Source organism: Vanellus vanellus, assembly GCF_965231255.1.
Source record: "Vanellus vanellus genome assembly, chromosome: 8".
NCBI classification, from domain to species: domain Eukaryota; kingdom Metazoa; phylum Chordata; class Aves; order Charadriiformes; family Charadriidae; genus Vanellus; species Vanellus vanellus.
Genome location: NC_138913.1, coordinates 8004651 through 8027474, shown reverse-complemented (window position 1 = coordinate 8027474; position 22824 = coordinate 8004651). Strand labels below are relative to the sequence as shown.

The following is a 22824-nucleotide window of genomic DNA, read 5'->3' as shown; positions in this document are numbered from 1 at the left end:
ACCCAAATAAAAAATTCAAGTAAAGTGCAACAAGTGTTTGACTAACCTTATAGAGCAAAGGTGATTGTCCTAGCTTCAAAAGTGCAATTTTTTTGGTCACGTTTGTAATGGCTTGAATCCGGATCAAGTCTTCCACGGTCCCATACTGTACATCGACAAGTTCTGCCTGCAAAGAGAAGACAAAGTTCAGACTATACCTATCACCATGCATCACTGAGGGCACTCCTCCCGCAGAAACAAAGTGGTTTGCATACGTACAAGCACCTGAGCAGAGTTCTGCAATTACCCTACCCCCAGTCCTAATCAGGAATACCTGTAATAACAAAGAGCTTGAGAACTCAGTCTGACAGACAGATTTATATCTTTGCAGTCTTCACTCACAATTCATCAGCCACGATAAAACCCCCATGTTTTTTTGCCAGTGGTTATAAGAAGTGGTGCTGGTTCTGACGGGAATTTGCCCTCGTTAGCTACAGGAACATGTTTAAAACCATGTAAGGCATACTAACTCACTTTTATTAAAAGGAATCAGAGCCTTGTAAAGCATTTCAGAAAATGAGTGATTATATGGGTCACTTATGAAAGTACACAGATAATACATGCTCTATCAATGGACAGTTTTGTTATGTGGTCTCATATGATTCCTGAGCAGCCTTACCTTAACTATTGAAGTATTTTCTTATAATCCATCAGTTATCCAAGCATGGTACTCAGATAACCATAGTGATAAGAGACTGTGCTGCTCTGATATCTAAACTTTTCTCTGAATACATATTTTAAAATTATTTCCAACTAAATTAAAAGTGTTTAGAGCATGAAGATCTTCAGCTCTTCAGTTAGGACACTGCAAGAATATATAGTAAATGTCTAAGTTATTATTAAATGTCAAGCATTGGCAGCAATGGAAAAACGCGTCTAGATGTGTTTTCAAGGATTTCATATATATATATAAAATATATTATATATATATAATTTAAGAATGACCAAGGGCGTTTTTCTCACACATTCATAGCAATAAATCCTGCTGAAGACCAAGTATGAGGATAATCAGTCTTGTACATTATTATTTTAGAATGTTATGAAGCTCTCAGGGCACCATGAAGGACATTCGGGACCCTCTAAATCCTTACACAGTGTTCACATAAAACACAAATACAAGACACAAGAATATTACACGAGTGTTTAAAAATTAGAGAGAAGCAATACAAGATGGAAAAGTTTCCCTTTCAGTTCATTTTTTGGTAACTCAAGTATGGACTCATTGCCAAAGGCAACAGTTCTGATTCTGGGCATCTCTACACAAACTGTTTAAATTCCAGCAACAGTTGTTCTGGATATGTAGGACGTGTGAAATTTTACTAGATTCCTGAACATGGGTATTTTAGGAAAGTGTTTATCCTTATACAGCTGTATCTGAATATTTTGTCTGAGTTTGCACCTCAACATTTAAGTTGAAATCATATAAAAAAATTTCTAAGGTTCCTGTCCTCTCAAACGCATTCTTTTAAATTCTCAAGTTAACAAGTTTCTAAGTCTGTAACACGTCACCAGTGCTGTCTAAACCAAACATTTAGAAGGGTCAGCCAAAGTTATGAAACACTTCTGGAACAGGCAAACATCAGATTTAACACCAAATGCTGAAATATAGAAACAGAAAATCTTGCACTTCATACAGTTTCTTCTGAAATACATGGGGGTTTTAATATTTAAAGAATTTGAAAACTATTTCATAAGAAAATTCAAATGGTGACTACAGGCTGAAATCCAATATTTTTTTCCTATGTAATCATCGTATGCGAGAAGTATGATAAAAATCAAGTGAAGAAGTTTTTATACCAACGGAAGCTACTTTACATTTTACCCAATCTCACGCCCCTGGTGGTAGAGTTCACCTCAATTGAGGAAAGGGTATTAACCAATGTACTTCCTTGAAGTTCATGCGAATTTTACCTCATCCTGTAGATCTCAGCTTTATTTTAATTTGTACCTACAGACAGGTCAATAAGATACATTTTAGTGTAATAATTATTAGAGTCTCAAAAGTCTTATGGCTTGAGAGGTTACACGGAAGCTGATTTCCGGGGAGATCTCTAATCTAATTCCTTTGGACCCAATGCCTTTCAAGCAAACCAAAAATCAGGGCTTTCATCATTCGTATGAGAGAAACCACACCAAATTTTCCCGAGGCAAAATCAATACACAAAGATAGACCATAATGAAGTATCAAACCGTTTGCCTCTACCGTACGTCTGTGTGAAAGTGAGATCCCTGCCCATCTACATTCATGTGCTGCTTCCCTTCACACCGTTTTTGCTAGCTGCTCCTCCAGGGTGCTATCCACTGCTCTGTAAACAACAAAACTACATGTTTGCACAATTATTAATGCATTTAGCAACTGCCCTTGGATGTTCTTAGTTAATTTATGGATGCAAACTGCATCTTCAAGAGCTACTCGCCGGTCTTTCCCAGGCAACATACCAGCGCAACAATGAGCTGAATAAAAGGCCCTACAAAAGCACAGCTCATTTTTTAATTACGTGAGAACCAGAACTTGACTGCCTGCTGCCCCAAACACTCTGCAAACCATGTTCTTTGCTCCAAATGTTAAAAGTAAGTCCCAATGCCAAAGCTATTAAATACATTCATACATTGAGAGTACATGTAAGAAGTCATTACATAATGAGAAAGCAGCTGGGTATAATACAACAAAGAGTTACATGTGCTTTCATTACAGGTCTTCCACATGAAGGATATGTCAAAGCTCAATATATTAGAAGTCTGTCTGCTGCACTTGCCTGAAAATAAGCATGACCTAAGCCTCTGGTTACTGCCCAACTTTATGGGCAATCGCATACTTCTATTTCACTGGTTCTTCGAAGTAGTTCTCTTCCCATCACAAATCTTTGACCCTTAATTTTACCTTTTTGGGAACCGTGGGCAAAAAAATGTCTACCGAAGTAAGTTATCGCATCCTGGTAACATCACATATAGCCTAGCAGCTGGAGGTTTGCACAGCTAATCTCAGATCTATCTTTAGCTAAAATGATAAAAGAATGGAAAAAAATCTTCTCTTGACCAAAACTACACATGGCTCCTCCCCTCCCAAACAAAGCCAATAACCCACCAGAAGAATTTAGAACAAAGTCATAATGTTTTGGCAGTACAGTCCAGAAACTAAGAGGTAAGCATTAAATTATAAAAATAGTTTTTAAAATGATTCCTACTTCTTCCCTTCTTCTACATTTGAATACATCAGTAAAATGTGCAATAAAAAGCAAATTATTTTGTACTACTTAACAACATACGTTAGCTTAGAGTAGTCAGTTCTATTTTATTTAATACACTGGGGCTCAACTAATTGGACCCTTTACTTCTAGGATAAAATAAAATATTGAAAGAATACACCTTTAAAATAACATTAAAGAATCCTATGGAATGCAAGAAGTGCTACCCTCTCAACAACCCACTGAGAAATTAACAATCCATTTGTTGTATGAGTCCTGTTTTAGTCACAACTTTCCTAACACCTCCAAAAATGAATAAAGATTAAATTTTCTTTTCATTTTCAGAAATGTTTACATGACATAATCCTCATTTTACACATTCCAGATTTTAAAAAAGCAAAATACCCCACCCCCAACTACCCATATGTGATAAACGACTTTCCTTTGGTAGGATAATCCTGTTCAAAACCAAAGGAGAACTCCTTAAATCCTTTTAGAACTGGGAAACTGCTAAAGAACGAGTTGTTTTATCCATTTGAATTAGGTACTTACTCTTTCAATTGTTTCATGCTATGCTGTTTGACAGATATGACTATTTAGAAACAAATTGCAATGTGCAACATGGAGTTCAGTAGTATTCCCCCATGCATGAAATGAAGTAGGGGTAGGTAATAAACCAAACATTTTTAGAAAAAGTAATTATTTTATGTTAGACTTCTTATTAGTTTCTAAGTCCCAGGATGATGCTCAATGAGTTGTAAACATTCTATCTTAAAAACTATGATAAAATCCCCCCAAACCAGAAAAAACAAGCACTCTGAAAATGCCACAATCAAGACAGTCAAGGATCTTTTCCCAATTTCTTCTACTTATCTCCAAAATGAAAGAGAATAAAACAGCGTACTTCATCCAGTCATCGATGAAAAAGCCTAAGACAGGTCTTGGAAAAGAAAACTATGAATAACTGTATGAAGTAGGTAGCAGCTGGGGTCTTGAAGATGCCGGATACTATTTTAAATCCTTTCTTTGCGAATACTGATGCAATTTAAAAAAAAAAAAAAAAAAAGAAAAAAGGGTAAGTTAAATAGGTCAAACATAATAATGGAAATCTGTTTGTCATATCGCATTGTTATCGTTCAGTCAACTTGTATGAGGAAACAAATTTAAAAACAGCATTATGCATCTGCATCCAATACACTGGCTAAGCGGCCGATTGTGGCTGATTTGCCAGGGACGCACAAGACAGGAAAAGGATTAAGAGAAAAACCCACAGAAAAAAAACCTCAAAGCCAGTACAGCCAGGAAGGGATGTTTCTCACAACCACCAAAACGCAGATAAGAAGGTGGCTCTTCAATTCATCTGCTCTAGCTACCATGGCCGGGAATCTTACGGTAGAAAAGCATCATACCTAAGCAAACCGTTTTACTATTATTTCTTAAGAGAATACATTAAGGTCAGTACTGAGCAATCTCAGAGAAATCTTATTTGAAAGGTGTAAAGTTACACCCAAACCAAAACTAGCACATAGAATGGCTGTGGTAAAAAATCTTCTCTTCTTCATGTTACCTGTTGTTAGTGGCACAGTTCAGTAATCTCAGATTATGAATATATTTTACCAAATGCCAACCTGTTGACTCGTATTAATGAACAGCTTTTACACAAACTTTTCGGGAGGTCAGGACCGTAGATGCTGTAGCTACGAAAATATTCACTAGCATCATCAAGCTCTTATTCCTGACAGTTCTGACCTACCCACCAAAACAGTGGCAGAAATGGATGACCTAAAGAAACTCCAAGCATTAAAAAAAACCTAAATATTCAATGCTATGTATACAATATGTTTAGGATCGCTTATTCCTCAGAATTAAGACAATTTCCCCAGAAAGCACATATGTAATTCTAGAACTATCAACCCCTCAATTCTGTGACTGTTCAGGCTTACTACATCCCCTTCTTTCATTCAAATCAATGCCCTTTATTTACCCTTCAACATTCAGCTACTATTTTCAGGTTGTTCACACAATAAAAGGAACAGAAACATCCAACGCATGATCAATCACAAGTAAATAACCTTCAACTAGTCATCCTGCCTCAAGAAAGAAAACTCCAAAACATATTTGCAAATTGTATGTGAGAAGACGGCAGTCTGCAATCAGGACATGAGGCTAACTTTAATTAAACACTTCACTATAATTTATTTGCACAGCTCTGAAATTGAGGCTGAAGGCAGCATTCAGTAGAGCATAAAAGTAAACTCAAGCTGGCTGTAGATCAAAGCTGGACATCAACAAACGCGAAGAAAGCTGCAAACATAAAACTAGCTCTTCTCTAAAATTAGAGAAAAGGAAGCAAAGGGGAGATAACGGAGCTGTGCCCAAGTATGCCAAATCATTTGTTGGTGTAAACCCTGCTACGCTTCCTGACGGGAGCTGCTGCTCCCATCTCAGCCAAAAGCATCCCTCCGATAATCAGGGAGCCACAGCTGCCTCCCTGTGATTGCCACCACCCCAGCCTCCTGCGCTGTCTTACTGAGCACGCCAGAGACAAAATAAACAGCCACAGCCATCTTTTATGTACTTACTGTATTTCTACAGAAATGTTAATATTCAAAGTTATCTTTCCAACTTTGTCCTTCACTTGGTTCCAGGCAAAAAGAGGGACAGAGAGAAAGTGTTTGTGGGTTTAGTGGCATCTGATGACTGTCTGTAGTTCAATTAAAGCGCTGAAGGGTCAACTAAGAAAGTAACGTGCCTAATTATCGATTTCTTCTACAGCAATGGCACTCGGTATGAGCAGGATCAGTCAGTCTGTTCCTTTGTGGTTAAGACTCACTTAAGCCAAGTGCAAGTGCAGTAAGTTTTATTTTGTTTTATGTTGCTAGGCTCAGCCTTATCAGAAAAGGAAGAGACCCGAGACAGCATGACCAAGGGTATAATTCAACATTTAGTAAAATAAAGACAAGTCAGACACAAGACAGAAACAAATCAGGAAAGAATTTGAGAGCAATTTTTAAGAGGAGAGTTCTCAGGGGTTTCTTCACATGAAAGAATAATCTCCTTTAGAGCTGCTTTTGCTATAAAACAAAAACTCCTTTCTTTAGAACCCAGTTTTCATGTAAACACCATACTCCATTGTTTACAGTAATTTCAAAATAACACTATCTTTGAAATCCCCTGGTGGGCTTTCCACTCAATTTTCTTTATGAAAAATTTGGTATAGGGCCTCAAAATCCAAGCATGCCGGCTTCTGGTAGCAAATATTATTTACTGTGTTTCGTGTGTCCTATGACACTTGGCCATTCCCAAAATTGTGTGGATAAATTTGGGGTAATTACACAGAAATGACTCTGATATCCTGTGAATGACTAAATTGTATATTTGAAATTAAATTCCCCTACCTTCTTGGCCAAATTTAGACACCACTTAGCCAGGCTCTATTTCTAGTAGCACAGGATTCCCTATCCTCGAGCTTCTTTCTCTGCCTTATTAGAAACTGGAACAAGAAAAATAATCTTATACCTTGAAAAACAATAACCTCATGTATTTCCCAAGCAACTGTCTGAGGCCAGCCAAAAAGAGATGATTTGTGCAATATGAATTTGAATGTGCTGTTTGAGCCCAAAGAAAGCAAATCATTACAGATCTGGATTAACTGAAGCTGATTATGCTCCGTTACAATACTAAGAGATGCGCCCGATCAACAACATCTGGGCAGACTTAAATCACAGAACTTCCATATTGATCCACATAGCAAGATACATGTGCGGGGGGGTCAGTAAAAAACTAGCTGGTCATTAAATAAATAGTGGTTTTTACCTACAAGCACTCCTCTTCAAACAGATTCATGACATTTTTTTTCTTGGTGGTTGGTAGCACCTTACTCTACAGAGGTTTTCTTTTTTTACTTCAATATTCCTACTCATACAATAAAATTCCAGAATAATTCAATGTGACTCACAGTGTCAGCTTACACTCAAAAAGGATTCTTTGTGTCTAGGTTTTCTTACGTAAAATTACACCCTGCATTACAATGGCAGCTAAAACTGTAATTTGTACCAAAACAGGAAAAAAAAAAAGACGTCCCTTAACCTGAGGTCTGATGGAGTTTGGCCTCGCAGACCGAATTCGGTCACAGACCAGTTTTACAGGGGCTCTCTCCCCCCTCACCCCACCTGCCCAGCTATCACCGCTCCATTCCAGGCAGCGCTCTGCTGAAGCTTCTCCGACAGGTTGCTTTTGCTCTTTCAGTACCCTTTTTAGAAACAGACTGAGGTTTAACATGTTTGCTTGCTTGCTTTTTACAGCTTATAGCAGTTTTTTGTTTTTTTTTTTTTCCTGCTAACTCCCAGGGAGACCGAATTAAGATCGAAGCCTTTTTATAGCCTACAGAAAAGAACCTCTTCTGTATTTTATGGTTACAGAGCCCCAGATAAATCTCAGCTGACATAGCTCAGTTCCCTGTTGATAACACTCATCCTGTTGACTCCACCCTTTACATCGATTTTCAACTTTATTTTTCCCTCTTTTAATTCATTAATACTTCACCCCCCAACACCCCATCCCCAATTACATTCTTCGAATTTCCCATTAAGCAGAAAGCAAAACTAATACTTGAGTACGATTTCTTACTTCATGATATCCAGTGAGATATCCAATCAACAAACCTAGTTTTTTCATCTTTTCTAATGAGATTTAAATCTCATTTTTTCACGTATTCTGAAATAAAGCATTCTTATTTTCAGTCATACTAAACTGATATTTTCTTACGTAAAATTACACCCTGCATTACAATGGCAGCTAAAACTGTAATTTGTACCAAAACAGGAAAAAAAAAGACGTCCCTTAACCTGAGGTCTGATGGAGTTTGGCCTCGCAGACCGAATTCGGTCACAGACCCGGTTTACAGGGGCTCTCTCCCCCCTCACCCCACCTGCCCAGCTATCACCGCTCCATTCCAGGAGCGGTGGAATATCAATAATAATATCAATTGATATTATAATTGATATTATAATATCAATTTATCATTTTAGTAAAAATATCAATTTATTTATTTTGAAGTCTCTAAGGACATTGCTTTGGTGATAAAACACTACAGGACACGATATGCTTTGTGGTCAAAAGTGCTATCAGAAATGATATTTTAAACTTTCAATAAGTGATGCTGATTATTTGTCATGTCACAAAGCTCACTAGTGACAAAATTTTAAATTCTAACGATTCTTTATGTGTTTAATATTATTTATATCCTCCTCTTTCTAAGAGTTAACTGCAAAGATATTTAGTAACATTAGTCTCTAAAGCATAAAGTCACATTGATCACACTTTCCTAAGCAGACAGAGTAATCTGTATTTGCCAGCCTACTTCGTTTAGCTTATGCAGGGGTAATTATTCATGCAAACATACATTTACAAATTACACAGACTAACGATAAACTAAACAAAACAAACAGAATTGTTCGGCTGTAATGTGACATCTTAAAAAACAAACCATAAGCTACATATGTACACAGTAAATTAGAATGGTGTGATTTAAACCTGGCTTTAAAATTGTCAATGAAATGGCTTTATGGCAGAATCCAGTCCCATCATGCCAGAACTCAACAAATTCTCAAGGCCAGACTGCAGCGACACGGAGGTTTTACTGGCTACTCTCAAACACGAAGAATGAAAGCAAAACATCTGGAGGCTGCAGACTGTCCTCCTTTAACAGCCTTTTCATCATATATCAAATAAAACCCAGACATTCCCTACCGTAGTAGCTACAACCATTAAGTCTTCTGAGAAGGTGCCTAGAAGCGCTTTCTGTACAAATAGGTTCCGCAGGCTGCAGCAGAAACTGCCAGTGACCGTAAGGAAGGATCCATCTCAGCTGGGCAGGAGGGGCTACCAAATGGCAAAATCTGTTCGTCGGCTCAACGTGAAAAACAGTGAAACATGAGTCTGCACCTACACATCCAGAGACGGAAAGTCATCTCCTGTCTGAAACGACAGGTCGTAAGAACAATGTTCTGTGAAGGCAAACACTGCCTATCAAAGACAGAATGTGTGTCAACCGCAGGGAAATGTCACGTGGAAGTGATTTTGATTCTTTTAAAGTAAAACTTAAATACTTCATTTTATAACTATAATACATTTGATATCTTAATTTCCTAGAAAGCAGTGTTTCAACTTTGTTAATTGTTTCATTTTTAGAGTTAGTCTGGCTGTGCTAAACCAGAAATATCTAGAAAATAGCCTTACGATTTTCAGGTTTCCAGTTTTTGCCACAATTTTGAACGCGTTTTGAAACAGTGGAATTTTCATAGGATGAGAAGCCTACTTCCCAGTCAACTCTCATGCTACTGCATGCACTGTGTACTGAAATATACAGGCGGGCTGTATTTCGATGCACACTTGCTATGCAAACATATAAACCATATGTCGTTGTTACTGCAAGCACATAGATACAGAGAGATAAAATAGACATCTACCTCAAAGATGCAGATCATCACGTGTATGCACAAGAGGAGGTCATCCCCTGCATCAAGAGAACACTTGAACTTTCAGAAATGTCAGTGAGAACTCTATTTTCTAGAGTATAATAAATGCTCTTTCACAGAGCACTTAGAGTCCTTGCTTGGCCAAACATCACACACTTGAACATAATCACAGAGATGCCCAACCACGTAGTGCTGTAAAGACAAATCTGAGTGGTAAAGCAGCATTTTATCAAACCTGGAGAAGCAAACATGCAGTTGTGAAAAGGAAAATGACACCTTCCCTACCTGACGTGAATTTTGTTGTTTTAAGTCGTTACACAGATGTACAGGTTGCTAAATTACCTCTTTAGAAAAGGGATTGGGGAAAAATACATTCTAAAATTATGAATACATTTGGATGAAAGAAAAGGACACCAATGAAAATAGGGAATATACTTGAGCAATAATGAATTCAAGTGACCAACCAAGACAAATATAAAGAAGGTTGTATGTGAGAACAGCACAGCTCCACATGATTAAACAAGTAGATATTTCCATTTTTCACTCCCCTAACATTATGGAAAGACAACTTGCCTTGCAAGAGACACGTAGCGCGTGGATCAGGTGAAATTGTACCAGGAAGAAAAAACAGTTCTTTTTTGTTCTAGGCTTTCAAATTTTGTGTTTAAAAATGCATTCAATATTTTGGAATTGCCATTTGGTCATTAATTGCGATACTGTATTCCGCACTGGTTAGTCATCTCAAAGTTTCTATATGACAGCACCATTTATCTTTGCTTTCAGAAACAGCCAAACTTCATTGTAAAAATGTTTTATTTTTATGAATAACAGCAAGGATTGAATGGACATTCAGGATCGACTCCTGCCCACTATCCTTGCTATAGTGTTATCAGTAGCTCGCCTTTGTCCTAAGTCTTTCCAAAGGTTAGGGTGAAGGTTTTCCTGAATTGTGCCAACTTTCACACACAAATTTTAAATTTCAATCATTCACCTCTGCAAAGTGTTGGCAGGAACACCACGAAGAATTTGTGAACTTGGTTTCTGTGCTCTCAGCAGGAATGGAAAATCCTGGAGAGAGAAGAAACCCCGTGCAAAGGACAGAAACTGCTTCTTTTTATGAAAGGGCCCAGCAAATTGTTCACCTTGTACAGTGGCATCCCATTAAACTGTATCTCAAAAGGAAAGATAGAAAAATGTTGATGTTATCTAAAATGTACGGGAAAGTCTGCAAGGATACCAGAATCTGGGCAGAATCTGGACAACTTGATGGGGAAGAAGGAGTAATCCCACCTCTGACATCATACAACTGATTTCACTGGTAACGTAAAAGCTTCCCCATCACTGCAGCCCCACCAGAGCTCTGGAACTGGACCTGAACAGAGCTTCCCTCGTCTTCCACACCGGCTGGAACCCAGGTCAGCCTCCTTTTCAGCAGTAGAGAAATGCTCAGTATTATTGCAGCAATAGGACCTTATGGTACAGTTTTCAACACAAACAGATAGGGATGTTATTACAGAACTATCAGTTACTATAGAAATCCGCACTCCATTCTTTCTCTTTTCTCGTTACAATCCCTCCTCCCTGGAGTGGTGAACAATCAACAAAAAGAAACTAGAAACAGGGAGGTCAGTATGCGCTTTCATAAATTCTCATTCAGCCACAAATTTCCTTAACAGTCCACCTTCAAGAGGTCCCTTTCCTGAACTTCAACAAACACGAGAGGCTACATTCAATAGATGAGACAAAGAATGCACAACAGTCTTCATTAAAAATATTCACTAGTTCTATCACCTACTGAAGAGGTTCCCTCCGTATCTCTTAATTTGTCTTCACATTTTTGGTACCCATTTTACAAACACTACACATTGTGAAGAAATTATCTTCATTGTCTGCAGAGAAAATTGAAAAGTTATGAAAGTTTATTTCAGGCAGAGCAACTCTACAGGCATTAAGACAACAGCAATAAGATGATCAGGGAAAGATCTGAACTGAAAGAGTCAGTCTTACCCATCGGATCCTGAGCCTAAGACTGCCCACACTGATACAATTTCTCACTCTAGATTTTTAGTTGATGTCATTACACGATTGTAATATTTTCTTTTAGCCTTAAGATGTAAAAGTTTTATAGGTAAAAGGACAACATGGACAAAGGCATGAAAAAAAATTTCGGAACAACAATGTTGGCTAGAAGAATGACATAGTGATTCTTTTGCCAGTAACGTAATTTTTAGCTTTTTATACTACTTCATCCTCTAAAATACTCTCCAAGTACAGATTGTGCCTGGCAAGCATTGACCTGCAGTAGGAGGAACATCTCTCCTGGATGACAGGGCAGCAGGAGCTGTCTAGCATATTTAAGCAGCTTTGCTCTCCAGTAGCTGAAGCCATTGCCAGACCTCTCCTACCCTTCTTCACCTCTGTCTGCCCCTCAAAGACACCAGTGCGAAGCAGTGAATCTTACAGGAGACGAGAGTAACTCTATACGGTAACATAATTCAGTGGAAGGAAGATAAATTCCTTGAAGCATCTTCTTTCTCACACACACCTACTCTTGGGCCTGTCACAACGTGGTGATTGATTAGTCACCTTCTCTTTGAACTGCAGAGCACAGGAGCATAAGAAATAATTATGAGAACTGATATATCTCACAATTAATACACATTAAGGCCCTTTTAATGAATGAGAGAAACACAGTGACTAATATTCATTATATAAGGTGTTAGACATGAGATTTATTTGTATGTAGCAGAAGAGACAGCATATCGGACAGAAAAAACAAGGAATGTCTAATTCTAGAAAAAGGGAAGACCAATGTATTTTCAGCTTTGTTTAGTTTGCACTGATTTTTTTATTATTCATAAGCAAACACTCCTCTCCTGGGATTGTACTGGTGGGCACAGTCAGAAGTGCTGTATTTCCAACCAGCTTAAAAGTGAAATTCTGAACGACGGGTTTTTCTCAGGACATTTCAGTCCAGCCAGAGAACAGGCTCTGTCTGGCATTCTGACAGGTCACATATGCAGCCAGTGCACTTCTGACAACTGCACCTGGGCACCAAATTCCCACTTACCTATGGTTAGTAACTGGGTCTTTTTTTTTAACATTATTATATTATTATTTATTTTATTCTTTTTTAAAATTTTTAAGAATTCATTTCTTATATATTTTTTTCAGCTAGCTGTATCACAGCTGCACATTTTTTCGTCCTGCTCTGAAAGGCTTTCAAAAGACATTTGCTTCAAAGGGTTTTCTCTGAGAGAGGCCTTCTTCACTTCTTGGTCTTTCTTACTATTAAGGCTCTGTGTCCAGGTTTTTAGCATTCCTCAAAGCAGTCTCTAGAGATGTTCGTCCTTTGCTCTTTTATACCAAAATTCTTCAACAAAGAAGTCAGACAAACCATTAAAAATCTGTCCTCACCAAATTATTCATATAATGGCAGTTTTATCCTCAACTAGTTCAGATTACATTTAAAATCTGTCTTGTATGCTTTTTTTATTATTATTATTTCTGCTCTTTCAAAGTGGTCATCTTAGAAGACTATATTTTGACTTTCTAACACACAGAGAAAATCTTCAGACTTGTTTTGGATTTTCAATGCTACTTTCCTTTCAAAATATTAAAAAGATTTTAACAAGGAGAAAAAAGCATCCGGTAGAAAAGCACTCAATAAGCTGATATTATTACATTAGAGGAAATCAATTTTTAAGATTTTGACAAAATGTTGTCAAATATTGACTGTAAAAGTTATACTGGTAGATACAGATAACTCCTATGGCTGCAAATGATAAGATTTATTACAATGCGCTGAAGATTAAAATAGTCGCTCCTGATTCTTTTCAGCTGCCACCTCCAATTCACAAGAGACAGTACCGTTATTCAGACTTTTTCTCTATTTTCAAAAATAATCAAGTGCAATATGTCAGAAAAGTGGCTTGTTCTTTTTTTAAAAAATGTGTTTTACTACAGTGATTCTAACCCATATTCTCATGGATAACTGACTGATGCCCGCGACTGCCAGGGTTGGAATCTTATGGCCATGGTCCCAGGTACATCATGTATAGACACGGTAAGATGCAATCTGCCTCCAACTACAGACGCTTTTGTATTGCTAATGTTCCTTAAAAGTTTTTAGAACTTGTTTATCTTCCTCAAAAATAAAAGAAAAAATGAGAACAAGCAATAGTTTAATCAATATTGTATTTTACAGTCACTCATAAGTATCAGAAAGCTGAGGAGCATTTTAAACAGTTCTTTACTCGTGAAACTTCATTGTTGAAAACAATGAAGTTACACAAAAGTAGTTTTAAGGACAAGGATTGAATATTATATAAATATAACAATGTTTTGTTATTGTTCTCATTATATCAGTTGTAGTTGTTTCTTATGTTGTTTTTCTCATCTAGCAATTTTTTAAAAGCTGATATTTGCTTTGTAGTCTCTCTTTTGGAGGAAATGTTTGCTTTTGTTTTTAGCGTAAGCAAGATCCCTTTAAGGAAGTTTTAAACCTTCAAAATACTGGAGAAATGTAAAAGAAAAAGATCCCTAAAACCCAACCAAAGAGCTCTCAACAGATGCAGCTTTTGCTTGGAATTCCTCCTCTGAGGAGGATACCGCCTTTGCAAACATAAATAGAAAAAACACAGGTATGTTGTTGGTAGGTTCAAATTTACTAAGAAGATGTAAAAGAAATTATAGGGAGACGGTAAGGTAGCACTACCTAAGTAAAATGTGCCTTGTGATTTGGCAGAAAGATTTCCATTTGACTTGGAGAACCTTTGTATTCAGGTGTGCACCAGACACCGTTAACAAAAGGTGGGCATAAAAGAAGAGTAACTGGGTAGGTATTAACCCAGGTATCTACTGAACTGCACAGGTCACTGCAACTTGCTGGGTCTAAATCATACAGTAAAATAATTAAAGAGAAAAATATTCCTCGGAGATCCACGCAATCACAGAAGTTACTTCCACTTGTATTCTCTCACAGTGACTACTAACAGGCACAATTAAATTCTGGTTAAAAATAATGTAATTCCCATTGATTTCAACAGGAATTTTACCTGCACTAACCCCGAACAAAGCACCAAATCCATTTCCCAAGTCCTCAGTGTTTGCACCCTCTAGTTTTTACCATGCAATTGGAATATAAATAGTGTTTATGGTTCAACACTGCTCCCCTCTCAAATATTGTACCGAGGCTTTACTGAAAAATGCCTTCAGCTGATTATGTGCAACGGCATGGAAGTGCTCAGTGATCTGTTATATCTGTAGGTATCAAGATGCCTCACCTTTTGCTTTTTTGCATTTAAAAAAACCCCTCATTTATTATTAATGACGTGGTTACTAAAATGTCATTACTAATGTTTTATTAGTAAAACATTAGTAGAGTATTGACTTGCAACTCTAAAACAGCCAAAGGCTTTGCAGCAGAGAACCAGTTGCCTCTTTGAAACGCTGCCCTTCAAGGATACAAAAATCTTGCAGCAATATTAACCGGGCTTTTGTGCATGATGAACTACTATTATTTTTAAGAACTGTACAACTTTATTTATGAATGAGTACGTGATATGCGCCAGAAAACTGACAGGATGTTCTGCAGGACATCTCTTCAATGATCGTTTCTGCAGTCCTTGGCTGCAATTTTAAATTATATAACCTTCACATTGGATTTCACAGCTTTCTATATGTAATTATAATGGAGTGGCAGCTATGCTGTAGTTAATGTTGAATGTTGTTTTCTGTTTAAAGGTCAAGTCTATTCTAAAATCCATATTCTTAGTGAGATTGTCTTGAAAATTTGCTGCGCCTACTTGGTATGCAGAGCCGTGGTCGAAATTATGATTATTTGTGGAAGAGGTTCCTGAGAAAGTCTTCTATAAATAAAAGATAAATAAAGCTCCTCTAAAACGTCCAAATGTTACAAAAATTGCATGATTCTTCTCATTTGCATGGATGTGTTATTCAACCTATAGCCCCAACCATCTGTAAACTGATTTGAGTTGCTAGGGATTCATTTTAGTTAGTACGTGTCTCTTCAGAGAGGAAATTTTAGAAAATGTTAATAAAGATAATAATGATCTAAATTGGCGTGCCTAAAAGAATTAAATGCACGCATGTACCAAGATTCCCTCTAGCTTGATATTTTGCACCAATGTGCCATCAAAAAATGACTGAAAGACTTAGGGTGAGACGCTGTGATTATTTAATCTGAATTATATGCACTCTCTGCCTTTGCAATTCAAGATGTGCAAGTGAGCATGCTGCACAAGGCTCATTTGGAAATTTTGCCTAGGGATAAAAATAACCTGGGAAGATCTTAAAATTTTCTAAAACCAACCCGCTGACACCAATCTTAATTCAGAAATATTGTTAAGGCAATTACCGGTGATTAGCTAGAGGGAAGATAAAAGATAGTAACGGTGCACTAATCACATTTCCAGCACAATGAAACCCAATCAAATGAAAGCGGTCAAGGATTTCTTGATGCATTGTCCCTCCAGAGGAACTTGTAACCTTTTGGTGCAGAGCTAGAAACACAGAGAGCTGCAAGGACTGGAAGGAAACAGTGCTGCAGCACGGTAAAGACCAGGCAGAGTGGAGGGGACCGTGGGGCACACAAGTGGGGAGCCTGCAAAGAGCGGGACAGATTAGAAGAACAGGCGGTAGAGGAAGACTCCCATCTTCCTGCAGAGTGAAGGACCCTGGAAAGAAGGGGATGGATGGGGAGCGGAGACATCTCAGCACAGCCATAAGAAAACAGGGTATCTGATAAGTGAGCAAGTCCTTTTCCTCATGAAAGAGGCTTTGACAGCAATCTGAGTCCTGCTTCCCTTATTCCCATCCTGCCAAGATTGAAGAATGGCGGGAAGATCACTGAGTGAGCTTAACAGATGGGTTTGTACATCTCGTATTGCTTTAGGTTGCATTAATCTCTGTGGTGGGCTCTCATTTAGCTGAGAAAATGTCACCAAAACAAATGAACCGGAGCAGGCTGATATGCCATCAACAGATGTAGAAAATCTCTTCTGCATGTTGTAGATAGAGGCAAACAGTCGGCATTCGCACTTGTCTGCTCCCTGCAGCCCTTCCAAAACTAATCAAAGATATCACTGGCTGAGCTGGGAGTACAAATGCCTAAAATCAGCAAAAACTTTGAACAGAGAAATGGGTGGAATCAGTCAGGGAATGTGGACGGTGGCAGGCAAGTGAGGTGACGCAGCGGAGAAGTCCAAGCAGTCAGGGAACAGGGACAGAGGAGGGGTCAAAGTACAAAGGATACATGGTCAGGTGTTGGGAGAACTGCCTTGGAGATGGGGATGATTCATTTCTGTCCGCAAAACCATCTAATCCCTGTCTGCCTATGCATACCCACTTCAAGAACATGCCAGTTCTTGCGCTGTTCTTGCATCCTCCCCTGAATTTATCCTCCTGAATCAACATAGTCCTTCCGGCATATGAAGTCCAGGGAAGAAAAGTGATGTTTTGATGGGTTTGCTGAGAGTGTCCACAATGAAAAAAGGAAAGGCTGGGGAAACAGCAAAGGAACCAACCTCAAATTTGGTGCATTCAGCAGCCCATTACTCCTGCAGAGGAGGGTACTGTAGCATGATGCAACCCCATATAACAGAGGTCACTAAGTGTCTCTGTTTAAAGTATTAAAGAAGACTTAGGATTGCCAAAAGTTCCTTCCATAAAGCAAAGAGTGAATAAATTTAAGGTGAAAGGAAGGTGAGGAAAACTTCAGGTCACACAACCATAACTGCAAAAATTCAGGGAATACGAAGTAAATACAATCTTCGTTTTGCTTTAATTAGTCCATCCTTGAACACTGTCCCAACACACCAACCATTGCATGTGCTAAGATTTTCTCTTTACAGTTGCTAAAGGAACAGGGAACAGAGCAGACGAACATTGAGACGCCAAAACTGAACGCTTGTTTCTTCCTGCGCTGCCCTCAGTGGGCATCCAGGTGAGCTGAGCACCACCGGGCCTTCTGCTGCGCTTCCAGCCAAGACGTGTCCGTACTTACCCTTCGCTGCCCACTGGGGATCACCGCCGTGTGTGTTAACAGATGGGCTACAACATGCACCTCCGCTGACACTACTTACCAGCGCGGTGCTGAAAGGAGGGCGCTGGGTCTCTGGGGGTTCACACACACCTCCCCTCGGCTCTCGCTGATGGCTCCTCAGCTCGTCCCTGCGCCGGTGACAGTACCGGCAGCCACAGCTCTCAGACCACCCTGCACCTCAAAGGCAGGGAGCAGCACATTCAGATTCATCACACTACACTCACTCAGAGACTGGCTAGATACTCTTTGACAATGCATTTTGCTTCAACGCATAAATTTGATGCAATGTAATTTCCCTTTATCTATGTGCTCTGTTGGCCAGAGTGGCTTTCCTGTTTTCATCAAGCAGACAAAAGGTTTAAACTCTATAAAAGGTAGCCAATATTTAAGTTTTAATAAAAATATATTTGACATATGTCATTCTTTTGTTAGACTGACCTAGTCTACAACCTATTATTTACATAACTGCTGCAATATCTATTTCAAAACCAACTCGACAGCTCTCTCCAGAACTGTAGGCTGCCCTGCCTGTCACCGTGATGGGTAAACAGTGTCACCTTTTCAGGGCCCAATGAATTATAGAGAAATAGTAAAGTGCACCATCCATCACGATGGCATTAAGTAGGTTTTTTGAAGTAGATTTCAGATCACAAATGCCCGCGTTTTTACTCACAAATGCTATTTAGACTGTTACCAGAAAGCACAAATTGGACGGCTCCTACACAATGGCCGTATGATGAATGGACATGACAGGTGGTCAAAGAAAACGCGTCTTGCTATTCTACAAATAGCCTCGTCAACATGAAAGTAGAGCTGTAGCTCTGCTGGTAGCCAGACTGCAGTAACTTAATGGTTTTATTTGCTTGAACTTCTAGCAAATCAAATATACAAATGAGATACAATGAAGCAGCAGTATTGAAGCAATATTAGCAATTCAACCTGGTTATGTGACACACAATAGAAATTTTCTACTAAGGATGTGTCACATTTGAAAGAAAATTATTCAGATTATGAGTCACTGTTACAAGAATACCTTTTCACAGAAAAACCCTCATGATTTTGCAATCACAACCCACTGCAAGATATCCAAAATATGCGACTTTTAGTTCCACTGCAAGCAATCAAGTCACCCTCTGATGGCTGAACACAGCAACAGTCACCACCTGCTACTTCTCATTTAAAGTTTTTATACTTCCATTAGTCTAAAATAGTAGAGATTACTGTGTGGGATTGGAAGATGGGGAGGTTAGACCACTACCAGTTTATCCACAGCCAAAACAAAAAAGGCAATCTCCCTTTTAGGCAAAACTCTAGGTCTAAGGACGCTTTGGGTAGACTTTTAGAAGAATAAAAGAAACCATCTGAAGTTTTGTGAGGGTGCTAGGTATCTCACAGATCTGAGTGTAAAATTGTGCACGGAGTTATTCTTTGGCTCAAGTACAAGCTTCCAGTTTTGCCAAAGCCAAGGTACACCCCTCGTGATGAGTACACACACAGCGTGTGTGGTCCTCATTTCTGCAGAACTCGATCATAGATAAAAGTGCTCTGAAATGTAACTGAAAGTGGTGTATGTGTTGCTGTTAATAACATCAATGATTCTTCCTGGAACATTTGATTTCCTTTAATTTGATGAATTTGTCAGCAACACATTTATTTTCATGAAATAAATCTCAAAGGCCACAACTGCATTTTTCTCTCATTACAGTTACTCTTATTAACTTACAATGAGAAAATAATATTACATATTGAGTTTCTAATTGATAAATGTGAGAAGTCAAACCCATTCATTAGTACTTTTTACTTGCCCATGGAAAAGTTAAAGCCTACATCATGCAGGTTAGGACCTACCCTTGCCTGCTTTATTTCACTTCTTAACAACAAACTTTAACCTGAAGTTGTTGGGTTGATAGAGCCCCAGAACAGAGGCAGTATAGAGATAATGACCATGAGTCCCAATATGGAAAGTGGACATGTAAGGTACACAAAAACAGAAGACAGAGAGAAGTCTCTCTCCCAAAGGAGAACAAGAACGCCATTCCTTCTCCTCTCTGGAATAAATCCCTTGGACTAAAAAGCTTCGATGCTTTTAAGAAAAAGAAGTTGAAGCTTCTAGACTTCAGGATGAGAAACTTAAGGATCCAACTTCCTACCAGCCCTTGTATTTCCTACAGCCCAAAATCTGAAATGTATTAATTGTCCATAAAATGGGTCAGTTAGCACCATGCAACTTTCCCAATTTTGACTCATCACAAGATTTCTACAGTGCATTACGTGTTGTCAATAACATTATGGGCAAACACTCACAAATAAAAGGAAAACATGCAACGGTTGCATTTTACTGTTAGAAATTCAGTAACTGATATGCTATAAAAATTAAGATATTCACAAAGTATAAAGGTATTTTGGAAGAGGCATCCTCCAAACCCAAAGCCATTTGCAACCTGTTCCTGTATAGTCTATTAGTGTTTGAAGTGACAGAAAGAAACCTATACTGTTAAACAATAAAGAAACCAAGGTGGAAAAAAGCTTGCATCACTGGAACTAACACAGAGTATTTTAAGAAGGAGAAAGAAAACAGTTAGGAGTGAAATTGTGATTGTTATATTTCAGAAAGACATATTGAGATTTATACTACCTCAGCTAGGAACGTAAATAGAAATAATGACCCCTTAGTGCACCCCCACTATATCTGGAAGGCAAGTATAGGATGGCAGCCAGTGAAGACAGCAAAGAGGATAAAACAAGATAATCCAAGATCTTATTTCACTTGGCAAGTAACAGATCCCAACAGGCAGGATCTTTTCGTTGACAAAACTTCCTAAGAAATGCTACAGTAAGATAAAAGTACAAATTGGGGTTTTCAAGAAGAAACAGAGCAGATGTGTCAACTGAGTTGTCATAGAAGAAAGTATGCGAAATCCACGACCATAATTCAGGAGCTCCAGGTATTAGCCCAGCACTCCTGCAGGTCTCACAGCAGAAAAACTCATCTTACCCTTCCCTCCAGGCATCCCTCAAACTACTAGCACTTATACGTCAACAAGGATAAAATACAGCTCTAGACACAGCTTTCGTATTTGTACACCAAAGCAAAAGATGCCAATTCATGAACTCAGAAAATAAAAATCATATGAAGCGTTCAGGGCTGACTAATTTTTAAGTTTGACTTGAGATTGGCTACATCATATTTGACCTAAATACGTTTATTTTAAGGCTGGGCATTCCACCATGTGTACTTTGCAAGCCAAGTTCAACGAAAGCTGATATTTTCTAACTCTATTCCACCACAAACGACAGAGACAAATGGTCATATTACCTCAAGAGTTCCTTTGGCAGAGTAAGCTGCGTACGAGTACAGGAGGTCTTGGCTGTGAAGCATTTTGGTCTCTCTGTTGCACTGTTGTCCACTAGGATAAAAGCATTCATCGCTGTTTTTCAGAGTTACTGTGTTTGAAGAAGAACCCGGCAGGTCAAGCAAAACAGAGTAATTTACCAGCCGGACATCTTCAAGGCCTTGGGAAGTCCACTGAACCAGAATTTTCATTGCAATGTCTACATCATCTTCTCTAGGGAACTGTAACAAATCTCTAGGAAAAAAAAAAAAAAAAAACAAACACAAAAACAAAACACACAAGCAAAGACAGTTTTAGCTTATTTACCACCAAGACACTTGTACCTTAATATGCATCAGTCTATAATTTTATTCATAACGTATCATCAAACATATGGGGGGAAAAAAACCAACCACTTTTCATTTTTTTTTGCAAATAATTTCTTACCAATTGTGAGACAAAAGCAACTGCTTTCTGGGAAATAAAATAAAGAATAAAATATTTATAGGAAACATCCAATTAGAACACAAAGAATCCTGCAGAAATTATCACAGTAATTGTTTCAAAATTCATCTCTCTGGTGCTGAGCAAGTTTCTGATATAGCATCAATTTAACCAACCGTTGAATATGGAGAATGAAATCAGAAGTAACATTTCAGGGACCCCAGGGAGAGCATGATGCTGAAAATTAGTTGTAATTATATGTTTGGCTTAAATTCATCAAGTAAAGCAAATTTGCTAAACAGAATGGAAGTGTTCCCCTAAATATTGTGCTAGCTGTCAAAGAGTTTTCCTCAGATTTCCTACCTGCGCTGAAGGATTACTTGAGCCAACAGCTTGGCAAGCATACAACATGAGCCTGGAAATTATTTTGGCAATTATCAGATGGGCCAACTGAGACTTCAGATGGGTTGGCCTGGGCTTGTATCACCGGGTTTGTATCACCGGTCTACACCTGCCACCAGATGGGCCACAGGATGAAAATGGTGACAGCACTGAAAGACCACCCTCCTCCCCAGCAAATGCCAAAAGACACGAGATGTAGAGAGGATTTTAAAGATAACTTTAGAGGACAGACATGCTGAAGGGACAACTAAGTAGGGAAGGCTTTCCCTATTTCAGTAGGCAAGCATTTATGCAAGTAAAGCAGGGCAGAAACAAAAAGCATTATTCTTCAAATAAAAAGCACAATTCAAATGCAGTAAAGAAAACTTATGGAATTTGCTGAATTTTCTTTTTTTAGTGGTTTTGTGTGTGTGTCTGTGACGTGCTCAGGACTGAGAAACAAGACTAAGGATTGCAGAGGTATTGACTTCCAAGCACAGAGATACTGATACCCAGACCCCTGAGCTAGAAGGATGGGGAGCAGAATGAAGCCCCTGTAATCCAAAGGGAAATGGTGAGGGACCTGCTTCAGCACCTGGAGGTGCACAAATCTATGGGGCGGGATGGGATCCACCCAAGGGTACTGAAGGAGCTGGCGGAAGTGCTCACCAGGCCTCTTTGCATCATTTATAAGCAGTCCTGGATAACCCAGGAGGTCCCAGCTGACTGGAGGTTGGCAAATGTGACACCCATCCACAAGAAGGGCCGGAAGGAGGATCCAGGGAACTACAGGCCAGTCAGTCTGACCTCGGTGCCTGGGAAGGTCATGGAACAGATCATCCTCAGTGCCATTACATGGCACATGCAGGAGAACAGGGTGATCAGGCCCAGTCAGCATG

The 22824-nt window shown here is 38.7% G+C and overlaps 1 protein-coding gene across 1 annotated transcript in view; it reads right to left on the bottom strand.

Moving 5' to 3' along the window:
• NAALADL2 (N-acetylated alpha-linked acidic dipeptidase like 2) overlaps positions 1–22824 on the bottom strand; it is a gene marked incomplete at both ends in the record, with an annotated part of 383945 nt that overhangs the window by 212043 nt on the left and 149078 nt on the right. The window contains 2 exons of the mRNA XM_082486918.1: positions 47–166; positions 21085–21355. Of these exons, the coding sequence (XP_082343044.1) occupies positions 47–166; positions 21085–21355 (391 nt within the window). The remainder of the gene's footprint in view (positions 1–46; positions 167–21084; positions 21356–22824) is intronic.